We start from the raw sequence: 22,777 nt of genomic DNA, 5'->3' as shown, positions 1-22,777 counted from the left end.
CAGCACCGACCCTCCCCATACAGTGCGGGGCTCCCTCAGCACTGACCCTCCCCACACAGTGCGGCGCTCCCTCAGCACCGACCCTCCCCACACAGTGCGGCGCTCCCTCAGCACTGACCCTCCCCACACAGTGCGGCGCTCCCTCAGCACTGACCCTCCCCACACAGTGCGGCGTTCCCTCAGCACTGACCCCCCCTGCAGTGCGGGGCTCCCTCAGCACTGACCCTCCCCACACAGTGTGGCGCTCCCTCAGCACTGACCCTCCCCCTGCAGTGCGGGGCTCCCTCCGGAGCGGTTGTAGCTCTGTACGTTCCCACTGTCCTCTCTGACCGCTCCTGTGTCCGTTCTGTTCCTCGGCAGCCACCTGATGGGAATGTTTTATCGGACAATCCGGATGATTGAGAACGGGATTAAGCCGGTCTACGTCTTCGATGGAAAACCCCCGCAGCTAAAATCCGGAGAGGTGAGAGACAGGCGTGCGTCATCGACCCCAGCCCCTCGGTCACTCCGTCTCCCCTCTCCCCCCCCCCAGTCTCCTCTCCCCCGTCTCCCCTCCCCCCGCCTCCCCCCCAGTCTCCCCTTCCCCCGTCTCCCCTCCCCCCGGTCCCCTCGCTCCGCCTCCCCTCCCCCCCGGTCCCCTCGCTCCCCCTCCCCTCCCCCCGGTCCCCTCACTCCCCCTCCCCTCCCCCCGGTCCCCTCGCTCCCCCTCCCCTTCCCCCCGGTCCCCTCACTCCCCCTCCCCTCCCCTCCCCTCGCTCCCCCTCCCCCTGACTGACCCTGTCCTGTGTTGATTTTTCCGTAGCTCACAAAGAGAAGCGAAAGGCGTGCGGAGGCTGAGAAACAGCTCGCTGAGGCCCAAGAAACAGGTGAGGACACTTCCCTATTTCCACCCCACCCCCCCCGCTCTCCCTCAGCCCCTCCGTTCCCCCCGCTCCCCCTCAGCCCGAGGCTCGGGGGATAGACGGAACTGCCAGCTCCCTCATCCCCTGGGGCTCAGGGGAAACTGTCCAGATTAGATGTCTTTTGATTTGATTTATTATTGCCATGTGTGTTAGCATTATACAAAGCATACCGTTCATAGAGAAGGAAAGGAGAGGGTGCAGAATGTAGTGTTACAGTCACGGCGAGATTTTGATTTGATTTATTATCGTCACGTGTATCGGGATACGGTGAAAAGTATTGTTTCTTGCGCACTGTACAGACAAAGCATACCATTCATAGAGAAGGAAAGGAGAGAGAGTGCAGAAAGGAGTCACAGAGGTTTACAGCATGGAAACAGGCCCTTCGGCCCCACTTGTCCATGCTGCCCTTTTTATTTAAACCCCTGAGCTAGTCCCAATTGCCCACATTTGGTCCCATATCCCTCTACACCCATCTCACCCATGGAACTGTCTAAACACTTTTTAAAAGACAAAATTGTCCCCACCTCTACTACTGCCTCTGGCAGCTCGTTCCAGACACTCACCCCCCTCTGGGTGAAAAAATTGCCCCCTCTGGACCCTCTCACCTCTCACCTTAAACCCTCTAGTTTTAGCCTCCCCTACCTTTGGGGAAAAGATATTGACTATCTCGCTGATCTGTGCCCCTCATTATTTTATAGACCTCTATAAGATCACCCCTCTACGCTCCAGAGAAAAAAGTCCCCCGCCTCATTTGCTTGTCCAAAGATACTCCTCTCTGTATTAAAAATAGCTCTTGTTGATATTAAGTTCCTCCCGGCACGTGAAGGACAAAGAAAAATTCCAGCACAGGAACAGACCGTTCGGCCCCTCCAGGTCTGCACCGACCCACGCTGCCCCCGACTGAACTAAAACCCCCTCCCCTTCCGGGGACCGTATCCCTCTATTCCCATCCTATTCATGGATTTGTCCAGACGTCCATTAAAACTCACTATCGTATCCGCTCCCACTCCCGGCAGTGAGTTCCAGGCACCCACCCCCCTCTGTGTAAAAAAACCCCGCCTCGTACATCTCCTTTAAACCTTGCCCCTCGCACCTTAAACCTGTGCCCCCCCGCGTAATTGACTCTGGGGAAAAAGCTTCTGACTCTCCACTCTGTCCCTCATCATCTTGTAGACTTCTATCAGGTCCCCCCTCAACCTCCAGTGAGAACAAACCAAGTTTCTCCAACCTCTCCCCATAGCTAATGCCCCTCCGTACCAGGGCAAACATCCTGGTAAATCTTTTCTGTCCCCTCTCCAAAGCCTCCACATCCTTCTGGTAGTGTGGGTGACCCAGAATTGAACACTATATTTCCAAGTGCGGCCTCACTAAGGTTCTATAAAGCTGCAACGTGACTTGCCAATTTTTAAACTCAGTGCCCCCGGCCGATGAAGGCGAGCATGCCGTATGCCTTCCTGACTGCATTACTATCAAATAAATCGGTTGGACTAAAACCTGGTGTTGTCAGACTTTTTACTGCGTTCACCCATTCCACCAGCCGATCTTGCGCTGTGTTTTTCGTTCTGAGATTTGAACATTGAGTCTCTCGCGCGGTTTTGTCTCGCCGAAACTGTGCCCCGTGCACTCACGAGCGGTCCCCTCGCCCGAACAGTCTCCGCTCCCCAGACTGGTGAAAATCCCGCTGCGGTTTCAGCTCCTTTATTCCTGTTCTGCTCTGTAGTAAAAGCCAGCGTGGCGCTCAGCCGTCTGCGTCTGTGCCGTTACTTGCCGTCTTCCCTGACACGCTCGACCGAAATCTCCCTGATGAAATAAGAACCGGGAGCAGGGAGTGGGCCATTCAGCCCCTCGAGCCCTGCTCTCCCCATTCAATGGCTGATCTTTTCATGGACTCAGCTTCCCTTACCCGCCCGCTCCCCTTCATTCCTTTACTGTTCAAAAATCTACCTATCCTTGCCTTAAAAAAACATTCAATGAGGGACCCTCAACTGGGCAGGGAATTCCCCAGATTCACAACCCTTTGTGTGAAGAAGTTCCTCCTCAACTCAGTCCTAAACCTGCTCCCCCTTATTTTGGGGCCATGCCCCCTAGTTCTAGTTTCACCCCCCAGTGGAAACAACTTCCCTGCTTCTATCTTATCTATTCCCTTCATCATCTTATATCTTTCTATAAGATCTCCCCCTCATTCTCCTGAATTCCAATGAGTATAGTCCCAGTCTACTCAGTCTCTCCTCATAATCCAACCCTCCGGAAGCAACCTAGTGAATCTCCTCTGCACCCCCTCCAGTGCCAGTATATCCTTTCTCAAGTAAGGAGACCAAAACTGTACACAGTAACTCCAGGTGTGGCCTCACCAGCACATAAGAACATAAGAAATAGGAGCAGGAGTAGGCCATCTAGCCCCTCGAGCCTGCCCCGCCATTCAATAAGATCATGGCTGATCTGTCGTGGCTCAGTTCCACATTCCCGCCCTCTCCCCACAACCCTTAATCCCCTCTCTTATCAAAAACCCATCAACCCGCGTCTTAAATATATTTAGCGAGGCAGCCTCCACCACTTCAACGGGCAGAGAATTCCAGAGATTCGCCACCCTTTGAGTGAAGAAGTTCCTCCTCAACTCCGTTCTAAACCGCCCCCCCCTTTATCTTGAGGCTGTGCCCTCTAATCCTGCTGTCCTTTCTGAGCGGGAAGAGCCTCTCCACCTCTATCCTATCCATCCCATTCATCATCTTATATGTCTCAATGAGATCTCCCCTCATTCTTCTAAACTCTAACGAGTACAAGCCTAGTTTATTCAGCCTCTCCTCATAGCTCAACCCCCTCAACTCCGGCATCAGCCTAGTAAACCTCCTCTGCACTCCCTCCAAGGCCAAAATATCCTTGCGTAAGTGCGGCGACCAAAACTGCACACAGTACTCCAGCTGCGGCCTCACCAATGCCCTATACAGCCGCAGCAAGACCTCCCTACTCTTATATTCAATCCCCCTCGCTATGAAGGCCAGCATCCCATTCGCCTTCCTGACCACCTGCTGCACCTGCAAGCTGGGTTTTTGCGACTCATGAACCAGGACGCCCAGCTCCCTCTGCACCGTCGCCTGCTGCAGTTTTTCACCACGTAAGTAATAGTCCTTCCTACCATTATTCCTACCAAAGTGGACCACCTCGCACTTGCCAACATTAAATTTATACATCTTATACAGCTTTCTAGAAATGTGTCACTGGTTCAAGAATAGATTTCATCTCCTCCGTCCTGCATTCCGAGGAGAATAACTCCAAATTTATGCTCCGTCTGCTCTCTTGTTGCCCACACTTGGAGTCTGACCGTATCTGACTGCAACCCCTTTCTGTGTCCCCCTCCCCCCCCATCACATCGTGCAGTCCCTTTAACCACACCCCACTCAAACACACACACCTCGCATTAAGCTGATCTTTCTCTACACCCTCGCTGTGACTGTAACACTACATTCTGCTCCCTCTCCTTTCCTTCTCTATGAACGGTATGCTTAGTCTGTATAGCGCGCAAGAAGCAATACTTTTCACTGTATGTTAATACACGTCTCAATAATAAATCAATAAACCTCTTGTACCAGGGTGGCACAGTGGGTCAGGCCTGCTGCCTCACAATGCCAGGGATCCGGGTTCAATTCCCAGCTCAACTCACTGAGTCTGCACATTCTCCCCGTGCCTGCGTGGGTTTCCTCCGGGTGCTCCGGTTTCCTCCCACTGTCTGAAAGGTGTGTAGGTTAGGTGGATTGGCCATGATAAATTGTCCCTTAGTGTCCAAAGATGTGTAGGTTAGGTGGATTGGCCATGATAAATTGTCCCTTAGTGTCCAAAGATGTGTAGGTTAGGTGGATTGGCCATGATAAATTGTCCCTTAGTGTCCAAAGATGTGTAGGTTAGGTGGATTGGCCATGATAAATTGTCCCTTAGTGTCCAAAGATGTGTAGGTTAGGGTGGATTGGCCATGCTAAATTGCCCCTTAGTGTCCAAAGATGTGTAGGTTAGGGTGGATTGGCCATACTAAATTGTCCCTTAGTGTCCAAAGATGTGTAGGTTAGGGTGGATTGGCCGTGCTAAATTGTCCCTTAGTGTCCAAAAATGTGTAGGTTAGGGTGGATTGGCCGTGCTAAATTGTCCCTTAGTGTCCAAAGACGTGCAGGTAGGGTGGATTGGCCATACTAAATTGCCCCTTAGTGTCCAAAGATGTGTAGGTTAGGGTGGATTGGCCGTGCTAAATTGTCCCTTAGTGTCCCAAAGATGTGCAGGTTAGGGTGGATTGGCCGTGCTAAATTGTGCACCCGATCAGGCACTGGAGTGTGGCAACTAGGGGATTTTCACAGTAACTTCATTGCAGTGTTGATGTAAGCCTACTTTTACCCCGCGTCTCCCCGTGCGCACTGTGGGTGTGACACCCCTGAGAATTCACTCCTGTTCTCTTTATGCCAGGCAATGCTGAGAATATCGAGAAGTTCAACAAGAGGCTGGTGAAGGTCACCAAACAACACAATGACGAGTGTAAACAGCTGCTGCAACTCATGGGAATCCCGTACATCGAGGTGAGGATCTACGTGACGTTGGGGGGGGGGTGGTGGCGCTGGCGGGCAGCGTGGTGGTGGGACTCCCTGTAAGAGGAGTGATTACATCCCCTGCATCGGAATTCACGGGGACTGATTGGGAGGACGGAGAGAAAATCCTTATAGATTCGTAGAATCCCGACATTACAGAAGGAGGTCATCGAGTCTGCGCCAACCACAATCCCACCTGGACCCTATTCCTGGAACACCTCACAATTATCCTAGTTATTCCCCCGACACTGGGGACAATTTAGCACGGCCAATCCACCCTAACCTACACATCTTTGGACACTAAGGGACAATTTAGCACGGCCAATCCACCCTAACCTACACATCTTTGGACACTAAGGGGCAATTTAGCATGGCCAATCCACCCTAACCTACACATCTTTGGATACTAAGGGACAATTTAGCATGGCCAATCCACCCCTAACCTACACATCTTTGGACACTAAGGGACAATTTAGCATGGCCAATCCACCCTAACCTACACATCTTTGGACACTAAGGAACAATTTAGCATGGCCAATCCACCCTAACTTACACATCTTTGGACACTAAGGGACAATTTAGCATGGCCAATCCACCCTAACCTACACATCTTTGGACACTAAGGAACAATTTAGCACGGCCAATCCACCCTAACCTACACATCTTTGGACGTTAAGGGACAATTTAGCACGGCCAATCCACCCTAACCTACACATCTTTGGACGTTAAGGGACAATTTAGCATGGCCAATCCACCCTAACCTACACATCTTTGGACACTAAGGGGCAATTTAGCACGGCCAATCCACCCTAACCTACACATCTTTGGACACTAAGGGACAATTTAGCATGGCCAATCCACCCTAACCTACACATCTTTGGACACTAAGGGACAATTTAGCATGGCCAATCCACCCTAACCTACACATCTTTGGACACTAAGGGACAATTTAGCATGGCCAATCCACCCTAACCTACACATCTTTGGACACTAAGGGACAATTTAGCACGGCCAATCCACCCTAACCTACACATCTTTGGACACTAAGGGACAATTTAGCATGGCCAATCCACCCTAACCTACACATCTTTGGGACACTAAGGGACAATTTAGCTTGTCCAATCCACCCTAACCTACACATCTTTGGACACTAAGGAACAATTTAGCATGGCCAATCCACCCTAACCTACACATCTTTGGACACTAAGGGACAATTTAGCACGGCCAATCCACCCTAACCTACACATCTTTGGACACTAAAGGACAATTTAGCATGGCCAATCCACCTAAGCTACACATCTTTGGACACTAAGGGACAATTTAGCATGGCCAATCCACCCTAACCTACACATCTTTGGACACTAAGGGACAATTTAGCATGGCCAATCCACCCTAACCTACACATCTTTGGACACTAAGGGACAATTTAGCACGGCCAATCCACCCTAACCTACACATCTTTGGACACTAAGGGACAATTTAGCACGGCCAATCCACCCTAACCTACACATCTTTGGGACACTAAGGGACAATTTAGCATGGCCAATCCACCCTAACCTACACATCTTTGGGACACTAAGGGACAATTTAGCTTGGCCAATCCACCCTAACCTACACATCTTTGGACACTAAGGAACAATTTAGCATGGCCAATCCACCCTAACCTACACATCTTTGGACACTAAGGGACAATTTAGCACGGCCAATCCACCCTAACCTACACATCTTTGGACACTAAAGGACAATTTAGCATGGCCAATCCACCTAAGCTACACATCTTTGGACACTAAGGGACAATTTAGCATGGCCAATCCACCCTAACCTACACATCTTTGGACACTAAGGGACAATTTAGCATGGCCAATCCACCCTAACCTACACATCTTTGGACACTAAGGGACAATTTAGCATGGCCAATCCACCCTAACCTACACATCTTTGGGACACTAAGGGACAATTTAGCACGGCCAATCCACCCTAACCTACACATCTTTTGGACACTAAGGGACAATTTAGCACGGCCAATCCACCCTAACCTACACATCTTTGGACACTAAGGGACAATTTAGCACGGCCAATCCACCCTAACCTACACATCTTTGGACACTAAGGGACAACTTAGCATGGCCAATCCACCCTAACCTACACATCTTTGGGACACTAAGGGACAATTTAGCACGGCCAATCCACCCTAACCTACACATCTTTGGACACTAAGGGACAATTTAGCACGGCCAATCCACCCTAACCTGCACATCTTTGGACACGAGGGGGTATTTTAAGTTAAAGTTTATTTATTATCGCCACAAGGTGGCTTCCCTTCACACTGCAATGAAGTCACTGTGTGGGTAGTGATGCAGGTTGGGGAAGGGCGGAGAGACTGTGGGAAGCTTCAGACAGGAATCCTGGCTTACAGTGGGAGTGTGTTGCTGCATTGCTGTGTATTAGGATGGATGTTCTGGCTGCGTACATGGGGTGTTTGAATTGATTGTTAATTGTCATGTGTATTAACATACAGTGAGACTTGTACACTATACAGACAAAGCATACCATTCATAGAGAAGGAAAGGAGAGGGTGCAGAATGTAGTGTTACAGTCACAGCGAGATTTTGATTTGATTTATTATTGTCCCGTGTATTGGGATACAGTGAAAAGTATTGTTTCTTGCGCACTATACAAAGCATACCGTTCATAGAGAAGGAAAGGAGAGGGTGCAGAATGTAGTGTTACAGTCACAGCGAGGGTGTAGAGAAAGATCAGCTTAATGCGAGGTAGGTCCATTCAAAAGTCTGACAGCAGCAGGGAAGAAGCTGTTCTTGAGTCGGTCGGTACGGAACCTCAGACTTTTGTATCTTTTTCCCCCGACGGAAGAAGGTGGAAGAGAGAATGTCCGGGGTGTGTGTGGGGGGGGGGGGGTCCTTAATTATCCCGGCTGCTTTTCCCCCCCCTGAGGCAGCGGGAAGTGTAGACAGAGTCAATGGATGGGAGGCTGGTTTGTGTGATGGATTGGGGGCTACATTCACCACCCTTTTGTAGTTCCTTGCGGTCTTGGGCAGAGCAGGATCCCAGACCGAGCTGTGATCCAACCAGAAAGAATGCTTTCTATGGGGCATCTGTAAAAGTTGGGGAGAGTCCGTAGCGGACATGCCAAATTTCCTTAGTCTTCTGAGAAAGTAGAGGCGTTGGTGGGGGCTTTCTTAACTATAGTGTCGACGTTGGGGGGGGAACCAGGACAGGTGATCTGGACACCTAAAAACCTGAAGCTTTTATTTTGTCACCGGGCAATCACGGGGATTGTTGCGAGTCTTCTTCACCATTCTCTCCCATTCTTTCCTCAGGCCCCCTGTGAGGCAGAAGCCAGCTGTGCAGCTTTGGTTAAAGCCGGGAAGGTTTACGCTGTGGCTACCGAGGACATGGACGCTCTGACCTTTGGCACCTCCGTCCTGCTGAGGCACATGACCGCTAGTGAGGCCAAGTGAGTGACCCAGGGAACACCGGCAATGACAGAGTAACATCCCCCCTGCACTGTCCCCCCATTCCCAGGACAGGTACAATACGGGGTGTTAGATACAGAGTAAAGCTCCCTCTACACTGTCCCCCCCATCAAACACTCCCAGGACAGGTACAGCACGGGGTTAGATACAGAGTAAAGCTCCCTCTACACTGTCCCCCCATCAAACACTCCCAGGACAGGTACAGCACGGGGTTAGATACAGAGTAAAGCTCCCTCTACACTGTCCCCCCATCAAACACTCCCAGGACAGGTACAGCACGGGGTTAGATACAGAGTAAAGCTCCCTCTACACTGTCCCCCCCCATCAAACACTCCCAGGACAGGTACAGCACGGGGTTAGATACAGAGTAAAGCTCCCTCTACACTGTCCCCCCATCAAACACTCCCAGGACAGGTACAGCACGGGATTAGATACAGAGTAAAGCTCCCTCTACACTGTCCCCCCATCAAACACTCCCAGGACAGGTACAGCACGGGGTTAGATACAGAGTAAAGCTCCCTCTACACTGTCCCCATCAAACACTCCCAGGACAGGTACAGCACGGGGTTAGATACAGAGTAAAGCTCCCTCTACACTGTCCCCCCATCAAACACTCCCAGGACAGGTACAGCACGGGGTTAGATACAGAGTAAAGCTCCCTCTACACTGTCCCCCCATCAAACACTCCCAGGACAGGTACAGCACGGGGTTAGATACAGAGTAAAGCCCCCTCTACACTGTCCCCCCATCAAACACTCCCAGGACGGGTACAGCACGGGGTTAGATACAGAGTAAAGCTCCCTCTACACTGTCCCCCCATCCCAGGACAGGTACAGCACGGGGTTAGATACAGAGTAAAGCTCCCTCTACACTGTCCCCCCATCAAACACTCCCAGGACAGGTACAGCACAGGGTTAGATACAGAGTAAAGCTCCCTCTACACTGTCCCCCCCATCAAACACTCCCAGGACAGGTGCAGCACGGGGTTAGATACAGAGTAAAGCTCCCTCTACACTGTCCCCCCATCAAACACTCCCAGGACAGGTACAGCACGGGGTTAGATACAGAGTAAAGCTCCCTCTACACTGTCCCCCCATCAAACACTCCCAGGACAGGTACAGCACAGGGTTAGATACAGAGTAAAGCTCCCTCTACACTGTCCCCCCCATCAAACACTCCCAGGACAGGTACAGCACGGGGTTAGATACAGAGTAAAGCTCCCTCTACACTGTCCCCCCCATCAAACACTCCCAGGACAGGTACAGCACGGGGTTAGATACAGAGTAAAGCTCCCTCTACACTGTCCCCCCCATCAAACACTCCCAGGACACGTACAGCACGGGGTTAGATACAGAGTAAAGCTCCCTCTACACTGTCCCCCCATCAAACACTCCCAGGACAGGTACAGCACGGGATTAGATACAGAGTAAAGCTCCCTCTACACTGTCCCCCATCAAACACTCCCAGGACAGGTACAGCACGGGGTTAGATACAGAGTAAAGCTCCCTCTACACTGTCCCCCCATCAAACACTCCCAGGACAGGTACAGCACGGGATTAGATACAGAGTAAAGCTCCCTCTACACTGTCCCCCCATCAATCACTTGCACACATGTTTCTTTAAGATTAGTATCCAGTTTACAGAGACTCGATGATGGTGTTGAACGAGGGCACAGTTGGAAAGTATTAATTATCATTTCTTACCAGACTCACACCAGGAGCGTGCGGGTAATCTAATGAGGAAAGGCTCAGATCTCAGACTTGTGTCCACTGGAGTTTAGCAGAGTAAGGGGCAGACTCGATCGAGAGTTTTAAGATTCCGCGGGGGTTATTGACAGGGTAGGTGTGGAGAAGGTTTTTGATCTTATGGGAGAATTTTGGACTAGGAGGGTCTGCGTTCGAAAGTAAGGGAGTGACCCATTCCAGAGGAAGATGGGAGGGAAATTGTTTCTCTCAGAGGGTGGGCAGTCTCTTTGATTTGATTTATTACTGTCACATTAGTATGCAGTGAAGAGTATTGTTTCTTGCGCGCTATACAGACAAGGCATACCGTTCATAGAGAAGGAAAGGAGAGGGTGCAGAATGTAGTGTTACAGTCACAGCGAGGGTGTAGAGAAAGATCAACTTAATGCGAGGTAGGTCCATTCGAAAGCCTGACAGCAGCAGGGAAGAAGCTGTTCTTGAGTCGGTCGGGACGGGACCTCAGACTTTTGTACCTTTTTCCCCCGACGGAAGGAGGTTTGGATTACGTTCACTGGAGTTTAGAAGAGTGAGAGGGGATCTCATAGAAACTTATAAAATTCTAACAGGGTTAGATTCAGAAAGAATGTCCCTGATGGTGGGGGGGGGTGCCCAGAACTAGGGGGGGGTCAGAGGCTGAGGACGAGGGGTAAAACCTTTTAGAACTGAGAAATTTCCTCACCCAGAGGGTGGGGGAATGTGTGGCATTCAGGCATTCACTCCCACTGAGAGTAGTTGAGGCCAAAACGTTGTGTGATTTTAAGAAGAAATTAGAGATTGGGGTTAAATGGATCGAGGGATATTGGGGGGGTGGGGGAGGATCAGGATATTGAATTTGATGATCAGCCAATGATCAGAATGAATGGTGGAACAGGCTCGAAGGGCCGAGTGGCCTCCTCCTCTTTCTATGCTTCTAACTCTGTGTTCCTCCTCCCTCCGGACAGGAAGCTGCCCATCCAAGAGTTCCATCTGAACAAAGCTTTGCAGGAATCGGGTCTCACACACGAACAGGTGGGTGAGGGAGAGCGGGGCACACGCAGGTGGGTGGGTGGGTGGGTGAGGGAGAGCGGGGCTCTCACAGGTGGATGCTGGGTGAGGGAGGGAGAGCGGGGGCACACGCAGGTGGGTGCTGGGTGAGGGAGGGAGAGCGGGGGCACACGCAGGTGGGTGCTGGGTGAGGGAGGGAGGGAGTGAGCGTTAACGCCTGCCGCACTGCCGGTTCTCACCCTCTGGGTTAATTCACCAGAGATCCTTCGACAAGCACCTTCCAGACCCACCACCACTTCCACCTGGAAGGACAAGGGCAGCAGACACATGGGGAACACCACCACCTGCAGGTTCCTCTTCAAACCACTCACCTTCCCGATTTGGAAATACATACCTTCCCATTCGTGAGGTCAAAATCCTGGAATTCCCCCCCCAACGGCATTGTGGGTCAACCCACAGCACGTGGATTGTAGCGATTCAAGAAGGCAGCTCACCACCACCTTCTCAAGGAGCAACTAGAGATGGGCAATAAATGCTGGGCCCAGCCGGCGATGCCCATGTCCCACGATTGAATTTTAAGAAATACAGTGGACAAAGAAATAGTAATCGACTCCTTGTTAGTACAGTAAGGGAAGCCACGGTGGCACAGTGTGTTAGCACTGCTGCCTCACAGCGCCCAGGGATCTGGGTTCAATTCCTGCCTTGGGTCACTGTCTGTGCGGAGTCTGCACATTCTCCCCGTGTGTGCGTGGGTTACCTCCGGGTGCTCCGGTTTCTGCCTACAGTCCAAAGATGTGTAGGTTAGGGTGGATTGGCCATGCTAAATTGTCCCTTAGTGTCCAAAGATGTGTAGGTTAGGGTGGATTGGCCATGGTAAATTGTCCCTTAGTGTCCAAAGATGTGTAGGTTAGGGTGGATTGGCCATGCTAAATTGCCCCTTAGTGTCCAAAGATGTGTAGGTTAGGGACATTGACCGTGCTCCTTAATGTCCCGGGATTTGTAGGTTCACAGGATTAACAGGGTAAATATGCGGGATTATGGGGCTAAAGGCTTGTTGTTGGTGCAGACTCAATGGGCCGAATGGCCTCCTTCAGCACTGTAGGGGTTCTGTGACTCCATGACTGCTACAAGGCTGATTCTCCTCTCTCTATCACGCTTCCGTTCCCCCCTCTCTATCACGTTTCTGTTCCCCCTCTCTATCACGTTTCTGTTCCCCCTCTCTATCACGTTTCTGTCCCCCTCTCTATCACGTTTCTGTTCCCCCCTCTCTATCACGCTTCTGTTCCCCCCTCTCTATCACGTTTCTGTTCCCCCTCTCTATCACGTTTCTGTTCCCCCCTCTCTATCACGTTTCTGTCCCCCCCTCTCTATCACGTTTCTGTCCCCCCCTCTCTATCACGTTTCTGTTCCCCCTCTCTATCACGCTTCTGTTCCCCCTCTCTATCACGTTTCTGTTCCCCCCTCTCTATCACGTTTCTGTTCCCCCCTCTCTATCACGTTTCTGTCCCCCCTCTCTATCACGTTTCTGTCCCCCCCTCTCTATCACGTTTCTGTTCCCCCTCTCTATCACGCTTCTGTTCCCCCCTCTCTATCACGTTTCTGTTCCCCCCTCTCTATCACGTTTCTGTTCCCCCCTCTCTATCACGTTTCTGTTCCCCCCCTCTCTATCACGTTTCTGTCCCCCCCTCTCTATCACGTTTCTGTTCCCCCCTCTCTATCACGTTTCTGTCCCCCCCCCTCTCTATCACGCTTCTGTTCCCCCTCTCTATCACGTTTCTGTTCCCCCCTCTCTATCACGTTTCTGTTCCCCCCTCTCTATCACGTTTCTGTCCCCCCCTCTCTATCACGTTTCTGTTCCCTCCTCTCTATCACGTTTCTGTCCCCCCCTCTCTATCACGCTTCTGTTCCCCCTCTCTATCACGCTTCTGTTCCCCCCTCTCTATCACGTTTCCGTTCCCCCCTCTCTATCACGTTTCTGTTCCCCCTCTCTCTATCACGCTTCTGTTCCCTCCTCTCTATCACGTTTCTGTCCCCCCCTCTCTATCACACTTCTGTCCCCCCTCTCTATCACGTTTCTGTTCCCCCCCTCTCTATCACGTTTCTGTTCCCCCCCCTCTCTATCACGTTTCTGTCCCCCTCTCTCTATCACGTTTCTGTTCCCCCCTCTCTATCACGTTTCTGTCCCCCCCTCTCTATCACGTTTCTGTTCCTCTCTCTCTATCACGTTTCTGTTCCCCCCTCTCTATCACGTTTCTGTTCCTCTCTATCACGTTTCTGTTCCCCCCTCTCTATCACGTTTCTGTTCCCCCCTCTCTATCACGTTTCTGTTCCCCCTCTCTATCACGCTTCTGTTCCCTCCTCTCTCTATCACGTTTCTGTCCCCCCCTCTCTATCACGCTTCTGTTCCCTCCTCTCTATCACGTTTCTGTTCCCCCCCTCTCTATCACGTTTCTGTCCCCCTCTCTCTATCACGTTTCTGTTCCTCTCTCTCTATCACGTTTCTGTCCCCCTCTCTATCACGTTTCTGTTCCTCTCTCTATCACGTTTCTGTCCCTCTCTCTCTATCACGTTTCTGTTCCTCTCTCTCTATCACGTTTCTGTTCCCCTCTCTCTATCACGTTTCTGTTCCTCTCTCTCTATCACGTTTCTGTTCCCCTCTCTCTATCACGTTTCTGTTCCCCCCTCTCTATCACGTTTCTGTTCCCCCCCCTCTCTATCACGTTTCTGTTCCCCCTCTCTATCACGTTTCTGTTCACCCCTCTCTATCACGTTTCTGTTCCTCTCTCTCTATCACGTTTCTGTCCCCCCCTCTCTATCACGTTTCTGTTCCTCTCTCTCTATCACGTTTCTGTCCCCCCCTCTCTATCACGTTTCTGTTCCTCTCTCTCTATCATGTTTCTGTTCCCCCCTCTCTATCACGTTTCTGTCCCCCCCTCTCTATCACGTTTCTGTCCCCCTCTCTCTATCACGTTTCTGTTCCCCTCTCTCTATCACGTTTCTGTCCCCCCCTCTCTATCACGTTTCTGTTCCTCTCTCTCTATCACGTTTCCGTTCCCCCCCCTCTATCACGTTTCCGTTCCCCCTCTCTATCACGTTTCTGTTCCTCTCTCTCTATCACGTTTCTGTTCCCCCCCTCTATCACGTTTCTGTTCCCCCCTCTCTATCATGTTTCTGTTCCCCCCTCTCTATCACGTTTCTGTTCCCCCCCTCTCTATCACGTTTCTGTTCCCCTCTCTATCACGTTTCTGTTCCCCCTCTCTATCACGTTTCTGTTCATCTCTCTCTATCACGTTTCTGTTCCTCTCTCTCTATCACGTTTCTGTTCCTCTCTCTCTATCACGTTTCTGTTCCCCCTCTCTATCACGTTTCCGTTCCCCCCTCTCTATCACGTTTCTGTCCCCCCCTCTCTACCACGTTTCTGTCCCCCCCTCTCTATCACGTTTCTGTTCCCCCTCTCTATCACGTTTCTGTCCCCCCCTCTCTATCACGTTTCTGTTCCCCCTCTCTATCACGCTTCTGTTCCCTCCTCTCTATCACGTTTCTGTTCCCCCCTCTCTATCACGTTTCTGTTCCCCCTCTCTATCACGTTTCTGTCCCCCCCTCTCTATCACGTTTCTGTTCCCCCTCTCTATCACGCTTCTGTTCCCCCCTCTCTATCACGTTTCTGTTCCCCCCTCTCTATCACGTTTCTGTTCCCCCTCTCTATCACGCTTCTGTTCCCCCCTCTCTATCACGTTTCTGTTCCCCCCTCTCTATCACGTTTCTGTCCCCCCCTCTCTATCACGTTTCTGTCCCCCTCTCTCTATCACGTTTCTGTTCCCCCCTCTCTATCACGTTCTGTCCCCCCTCTCTATCACGTTTCTGTTCCCCCCTCTCTATCACGTTTCTGTTCCCCCCCTCTCTATCACGCTTCTGTCCCCCTCTCTCTATCACGTTTCTGTTCCCCCCTCTCTATCACGTTTCTGTTCCCCCCTCTCTATCACGTTTCTGTTCCCCCCCTCTCTATCACGCTTCTGTCCCCCCCTCTCTATCACGTTCTGTTCCCCCCTCTCTATCACGTTTCTGTTCCCCCCTCTCTATCACGTTTCTGTTCCCCCCTCTCTATCACGTTTCTGTCCCCCCTCTCTATCACGTTCTGTTCCCCCCTCTCTATCACGTTTCTGTTCCCCCCCCTCTCTATCACGCTTCTGTCCCCCTCTCTATCACGCTTCTGTCCCCCCCTCTCTATCACGTTTCTGTCCCCCCCTCTCTATCACGTTTCTGTCCCCCCTCTCTATCACGTTTCTGTTCCCCCCCCTCTCTATCACGCTTCTGTCCCCCCCTCTCTATCACGTTTCTGTTCCCCCCTCTCTATCACGTTCTGTTCCCCCCCTCTCTATCACGTTTCTGTTCCCCCCTCTCTATCACGTTTCTGTCCCCCCCCTCTATCACGTTTCTGTTCCCCCCTCTCTATCACGTTTCTGTTCCTCTCTCTCTATCACGTTTCTGTTCCTCTCTCTATCACGTTTCTGTTCCTCTCTCTCTATCACGTTTCTGTTCCCCCCTCTCTATCACGTTTCTGTTCCCTCTCTCTATCACGTTTCTGTTCCCCCCTCTCTATCACGTTTCTGTCCCCCTCTCACTATCACGTTTCTGTTTCCACACCCTCTCTATCACGTTTCTGTCCCCCCTCTCTATCACGTTTCTGTTCCCCCCCTCTCTATCACGTTTCTGTTCCCCCCTCTCTATCACGTTTCTGTTCCTCTCTCTATCACGTTTCTGTCCCCCCCTCTCTATCACGTTTCTGTTCCCCCCTCTCTATCACGTTTCTGTTCCTCCCTCTCTATCACGTTTCTGTTCCCCCCTCTCTATCACGTTTCTGTTCCTCTCTCTCTATCACGTTTCTGTTCCCCCCTCTCTATCACGTTTCTGTCCCCCCTCTCTATCACGTTCTGTTCCCCCCCTCTCTATCACGTTTCTGTTCCCCCCTCTCTATCACGTTTCTGTTCCTCTCTCTATCACGTTTCTGTCCCCCCTCTCTATCACGTTTCTGTCCTCTCTCTATCACGTTTCTGTCCCCCCTCTCTATCACGTTTCCGTTCCCCCTCTCTATCACGTTTCTGTTCCCTCCTCTCTATCACGTTTCTGTTCCCCCCCTCTCTATCACGTTTCTGTTCCCCCCTCTCTATCACGCTTCTGTCCCCCCCTCTCTATCACGTTTCTGTCCCCCCTCTCTATCACGTTTCTGTTCCCCCCCTCTCTATCACGTTTCTGTTCCCCCCCTCTCTATCACGCTTCTGTCCCCCCTCTCTATCACGCTTCTGTTCCCCCCTCTCTATCACGTTTCTGTTCCCCCCTCTCTATCACGTTTCTGTTCCCCCCTCTCTATCACGTTTCTGTCCCCCCCTCTCTATCACGTTTCTGTTCCCCCCTCTCTATCACGTTTCTGTCCCCCCCCTCTCTATCACGTTTCTGTTCCCCCCTCTCTATCACGTTTCTGTCCCCCCTCTCTATCACGTTCTGTTCCCCCCCTCTCTATCACGCTTCTGTTCCCTCCTCTCTATCACGTTTCTGTTCCCCCCTCTCTATCACGTTTCTGTTCCCCCCCCTCTCTATCACGTTTCTGTTCCCCCCTCTCTATCACGTTTCTGTCCCCCCCTCTCTATCACGTTTCTGTTCCCCCCTCTCTATCACGTTTCTGTTCCCCCCTCTCTCTATCACGTTTCTGTCCCCCCTCTCTATCACGCTTCTGTTCCCTCCTCTCTATCACGTTTCTGTCCCCCCCCTCTCTATCACGCTTCTGTTCCCTCCTCTCTATCACGTTTCTGTCCCCCCTCTCTATCACGTTTCTGTTCCCCCCCTCTCTATCACGTTTCTGTTCCCCCCTCTCTATCACGCTTCTGTTCCCCCCTCTCTATCACGTTTCTGTTCCCCCCCCTCTCTATCACGTTTCTGTCCCCCTCTCTCTATCACGTTTCTGTCCCCCCCTCTCTATCACGTTTCTGTCCCCCCTCTCTATCACGTTCTGTTCCCCTCTCTATCACGTTCTGTTCCCCCTCTCTATCACGTTTCTGTTCCCCCCTCTCTATCACGCTTCTGTTCCCCCCTCTCTATCACGTTTCTGTTCCCCCCTCTCTATCACGTTTCTGTTCCCCTCTCTCTATCACGTTTCTGTCCCCCCCTCTCTATCACGCTTCTGTTCCCTCCTCTCTATCACGTTTCTGTCCCCCCTCTCTATCACGCTTCTGTCCCCCCTCTCTATCACGTTTCTGTTCCCCCCCTCTCTATCACGTTTCTGTCCCCCTCTCTCTATCACGTTTCTGTTCCCCCCTCTCTATCACGTTTCTGTTCCCCCCCTCTCTATCACGTTTCTGTTCCCCCCTCTCTCTATCACGTTTCTGTTCCCCCCCCTCTCTATCACGTTTCTGTCCCCCTCTCTCTATCACGTTTCTGTTCCCCCCTCTCTATCACGTTTCTGTTCCCCCCTCTCTATCACGTTTCTGTCCCCCCCTCTCTATCACGTTTCTGTTCCTCTCTCTATCACGTTTCTGTTCCCCCCTCTCTATCACGCTTCTGTTCCTCTCTCTCTATCACGTTTCTGTTCCCCTCTCTATCACGTTTCTGTTCCCCCCTCTCTATCACGTTTCTGTTCCCCCCTCTCTATCACGTTTCTGTCCCCCCCTCTCTATCACGCTTCTGTTCCCCCCTCTCTATCACGCTTCTGTTCCCCCCTCTCTATCACGTTTCTGTCCCCCTCTCTCTATCACGTTTCTGTCCCCCCCTCTCTATCACGTTTCTGTCCCCCCCTCTCTATCACGTTTCTGTCCCCCTCTCTCTATCACGTTTCTGTCCCCCCTCTCTATCACGTTTCTGTTCCCCCCCTCTCTATCACGTTTCTGTTCCCCCCTCTCTATCACGTTTCTGTTCCCCCCTCTCTATCACGCTTCTGTTCCCCCCTCTCTATCACGTTTCTGTTCCCCCCTCTCTATCACGTTTCTGTTCCCCCCCTCTCTATCACGTTTCTGTCCCCCTCTCTCTATCACGTTTCTGTTCCCCCCTCTCTATCACGTTTCTGTTCCCCCTCTCTATCACGCTTCTGTTCCCCCCTCTCTATCACGTTTCTGTTCCCCCCTCTCTATCACGTTTCTGTTCCCCCCTCTCTATCACGTTTCTGTCCCCTCTCTCTATCACGTTTCTGTCCCCCCCTCTCTATCACGTTTCTGTTCCCCCTCTCTATCACGTTTCCGTTCCCCCTCTCTATCACGCTTCTGTTCCCCCCTCTCTATCACGTTTCTGTCCCCCCCTCTCTATCACGTTTCTGTTCTGTTCCCCCCCTCTCTATCACGTTTCTGTCCCCCTCTCTCTATCACGTTTCTGTCCCCCCTCTCTATCACGTTTCTGTCCCCCCTCTCTATCACGTTTCTGTTCCCCCCCTCTCTATCACGTTTCTGTTCCCCCCTCTCTATCACGTTTCTGTTCCCCCCTCTCTATCACGTTTCTGTTCCCCCCTCTCTATCACGTTTCTGTTCCCCCCTCTCTATCACGTTTCTGTTCCCCCCTCTCTATCACGTTTCTGTTCCTCCCTCTCTATCACGTTCTGTTCCCTCCTCTCTATCACGTTTCTGTTCCCCCCTCTCTATCACGTTCTGTTCCCTCCTCTCTATCACGTTTCTGTCCCCCCCTCTCTATCACGTTTCTGTTCCCCCCTCTCTATCACGTTTCTGTCCCCCTCTCTATCACGTTTCTCTCCCCCCTCTCTATCACGTTTCTGTCCCCCTCTCTATCACGTTTCTGTCCCCCTCTCTATCACGTTTCTGTTCCCCCCTCTCTATCACGTTTCTGTTCCCCCTCTCTATCACGTTTCTGTTCCCCCCTCTCTATCACGTTTCTGTTCCCCCCTCTCTATCACGTTTCTGTTCCCCCCCTCTCTATCACGCTTCTGTTCCCTCCTCTCTATCACGTTTCTGTTCCCCCCTCTCTATCACGTTTCTGTTCCCCCCTCTCTATCACGTTTCTGTTCCCCCCCTCTCTATCACGTTTCTGTCCCCCCCTCTCTATCACGTTTCTGTTCCCTCCTCTCTATCACGTTTCTGTCCCCCCCTCTCTATCACGTTTCTGTTCCCCCCCCCTCTATCACGTTTCTGTCCCCCCCTCTCTATCACGCTTCTGTTCCCTCCTCTCTATCACGTTTCTGTTCCCCCTCTCTATCACGTTTCTGTTCCCCCCCCTCTCTATCACGCTTCTGTCCCCCCTCTCTATCACGCTTCTGTTCCCTCCTCTCTATCACGTTTCTGTCCCCCTCTCTCTATCACGTTTCTGTCCCCCTCTCTCTATCACGTTTCTGTCCCCCCCTCTCTATCACGCTTCTGTCCCCCCCTCTCTATCACGTTTCTGTCCCCCCCTCTCTATCACGTTTCTGTTCCTCTCTCTCTATCACGTTTCTGTTCCCTCCTCTCTATCACGTTTCTGTTCCTCTCTCTCTATCACGTTTCTGTTCCCTCCTCTCTATCACGTTCTGTTCCCCCTCTCTATCACGTTTCTGTCCCCCTCTCTATCACGTTTCCGTTCCCCCCTCTCTATCACGTTTCTGTTCCTCTCTCTCTATCACGTTTCTGTTCCCTCCTCTCTATCACGTTTCTGTTCCCCCCTCTCTATCACGTTTCTGTTCCTCCTCTCTATCACGTTTCTGTCCCCCCCTCTCTATCACGTTTCTGTTCCTCCCTCTCTATCACGTTTCTGTTCCCCCCTCTCTATCACGTTTCTGTTCCCCCCTCTCTATCACGTTTCTGTTCCCCCCTCTCTATCACGTTTCTGTCCCCCCCTCTCTATCACGTTTCTGTCCCCCTCTCTATCACGTTTCTGTTCCCCTCTCTCTATCACGTTTCTGTTCCTCTCTCTCTATCACGTTTCTGTTCCCCCCCTCTCTATCACGTTTCCGTCCCCCCTCTCTATCACGCTTCTGTCCCCCCCTCTCTATCACGTTTCTGTTCCCCCCTCTCTATCACGTTTCTGTCCCCCCTCTCTATCACGTTTCTGTCCCCCCTCTCTATCACGTTTCTGTTCCCCTCTATCACGTTTCTGTTCCCCCCCTCTCTATCACGTTTCTGTTCCCCCCTCTCTATCACGTTTCTGTTCCCCCCTCTCTATCACGTTTCTGTTCCCCCCTCTCTATCACGTTTCTGTTCCCCCCTCTCTATCACGTTTCTGTTCCCCCCTCTCTATCACGTTTCTGTTCCCCCTCTCTATCACGTTTCTGTTCACCCCTCTCTATCACGTTTCTGTTCCCCCCTCTCTATCACGTTTCTGTTCCCCCCTCTCTATCACGTTTCTGTTCCCCCCTCTCTCTATCACGTTTCTGTTCCTCTCTCTCTATCACGTTTCTGTTCCCCCCTCTCTATCACGTTTCTGTTCCCCCCTCTCTATCACGTTTCTGTTCCCCCCTCTCTATCACGTTTCTGTTCCCCCCTCTCTATCACGTTTCTGTTCCCCCCTCTCTATCACGTTTCTGTTCCCCCCCCTCTCTATCACGTGTCTGTTCACCCCTCTCTATCACGTTTTTGTTCCCTTATAAATCTAATAGATTTACAGACATTAACTTGAACTGCTGACGCTGACCGTGTTGGACAGGCATGGAGAGGGGAGGTGTGGGACGTCAGGAAGCTGACAGCTTGAAGTTGGTCCACCTCGCGTTTGTTCTCCCTCGAATTCTGTCCTCAAAATTTCAGTATTTACCCCCGAAGCCTGGCCAAAACATGTACATTTCCACACGTAGACATTCGCCGGGGCGATTACTTTATCGCAGCCTGTCTGATCTTTGAATTTTTTGACTCTGTTTTGTACCTGGCTCCGTTTCCCCCCCCCACCCCCGCCCCCCTCCCCTCTCGTTTCCCCCCCTCCCCCTGCAGTTTGTGGACCTGTGCATCCTCCTGGGCAGCGATTACTGTGAGAGTATTCGGGGCATTGGACCGAAACGCGCCATCGAGCTGATCAGGCAGTATCGGAGCATCGAGGAAATCATCAAACACATCGACAGCTCGGTAAGGGAGCGCCGCGCCTGGGCTGGGTTCCAGAGAGGGCACGAGAGTCCCGGGAGTTCCAGAGTCAGCAAAGTGTCTGTGACGGGAATCCCGGGTTTGTGGGATGGGGAAAAGGAGGAATGAGAGAGAGGACAGCGAGAGAGGGAGAGGGACGGAGGAGGAGAGGGGAGGAGGGGAAAAGGAGACTGGGGGGGTGGGGGAGAGGGCGTCCCAGACCTTAGGGAGGGAGTTCCGACAGCTGAAGGCACGGCCGCCAATGGGGGGAGCGATGGGAATCGGGGGATGCTCGAGAGGCCAGAATTGGGAGAGAGCAGAGATCCTGGAGTGTGGTAGGGAGCTGGAGGGGGTGTAGGGGGGCTGGAGGAGGTTACAGAGATAGGAAGAGGGTGTAGGGGGCTGGAGGAGGTTACAGAGATAGGGAGGGGGTGTAGGGGGCTGGAGGAGGTTACAGAGATAGGGAGGGGGTGTAGGGGGGCTGGAGGGGGTTACAGAGATAGGGAGGGGGAGAAACAGGAGGCTGGAAACAAAGGGGCAGAAACAGGAGGCAGGAAACAGAGCGGCAGAAACAGGAGTCTTGAAACAGAGGGGGAGAAACAGGAGTCTGGAAATAGACGGGGAGAAATAGGAGTCTGGAAACAGAGGCTGAGAAACAGGAGTCTGGAAGCAGAGGGTGAGAAACTGGAGGCTGGAACAGAGGGGGAGAAACAGGAGTCTGGAAACAGAGGGGGAGAAACAGGAGTCTGGAAACAGATGGGGAGAAACAGGAGGCTGGAAACAGAGGGGCAGAAAGAGGAGGCTGGAAACAGAGGGGCAGAAACAGGATTCTGGAAACAGAGGGGGAGAGACAGGAGACTGGAAACAGAGGGGGAGAAACAGGAGTCTGGAAACAGAGGTGCAGAAACAGGAGTCTGAAAACAGATGGGGAGAAACAGGAGTCTGTAAACAGGGGAGGAGAAAACAGGAGTCTCGAAAGAGAGGGGGAGAAACAGGAGGCTGGAACCAGAGGGGGAGAAATAGGAGACTGGAAACAGAGGGGGAGAAACAGGAGTCTGGAAACAGAGGGGGAGAAACAGG

General features: G+C 51.9%; 1 protein-coding gene across 1 annotated transcript; it reads left to right on the top strand.

Moving 5' to 3' along the window:
- Positions 1 to 360: 360 nt before the first annotated feature.
- On the top strand, positions 361 to 21,703 carry fen1 (flap structure-specific endonuclease 1; the record flags this gene model as incomplete). Its single annotated transcript, XM_080185121.1, has 6 exons — positions 361 to 463; positions 803 to 866; positions 5,349 to 5,458; positions 8,806 to 8,942; positions 11,645 to 11,711; positions 21,572 to 21,703. Coding segments are annotated over 6 exons (613 nt in total), but the record flags the coding sequence as incomplete, so codon positions are not given.
- Between the last annotated feature and the right edge of the window lie 1,074 nt (positions 21,704 to 22,777).

This window comes from Carcharhinus amblyrhynchos, unplaced genomic scaffold, assembly GCF_965287045.1.
Source record: "Carcharhinus amblyrhynchos unplaced genomic scaffold, sCarAmb.v2.hapA chromosome_1250, whole genome shotgun sequence".
Taxonomy (NCBI): domain Eukaryota; kingdom Metazoa; phylum Chordata; class Chondrichthyes; order Carcharhiniformes; family Carcharhinidae; genus Carcharhinus; species Carcharhinus amblyrhynchos.
Note: the sequence above shows the minus strand (reverse complement) of the source record. Positions and strands in the feature narration are given on the sequence as shown.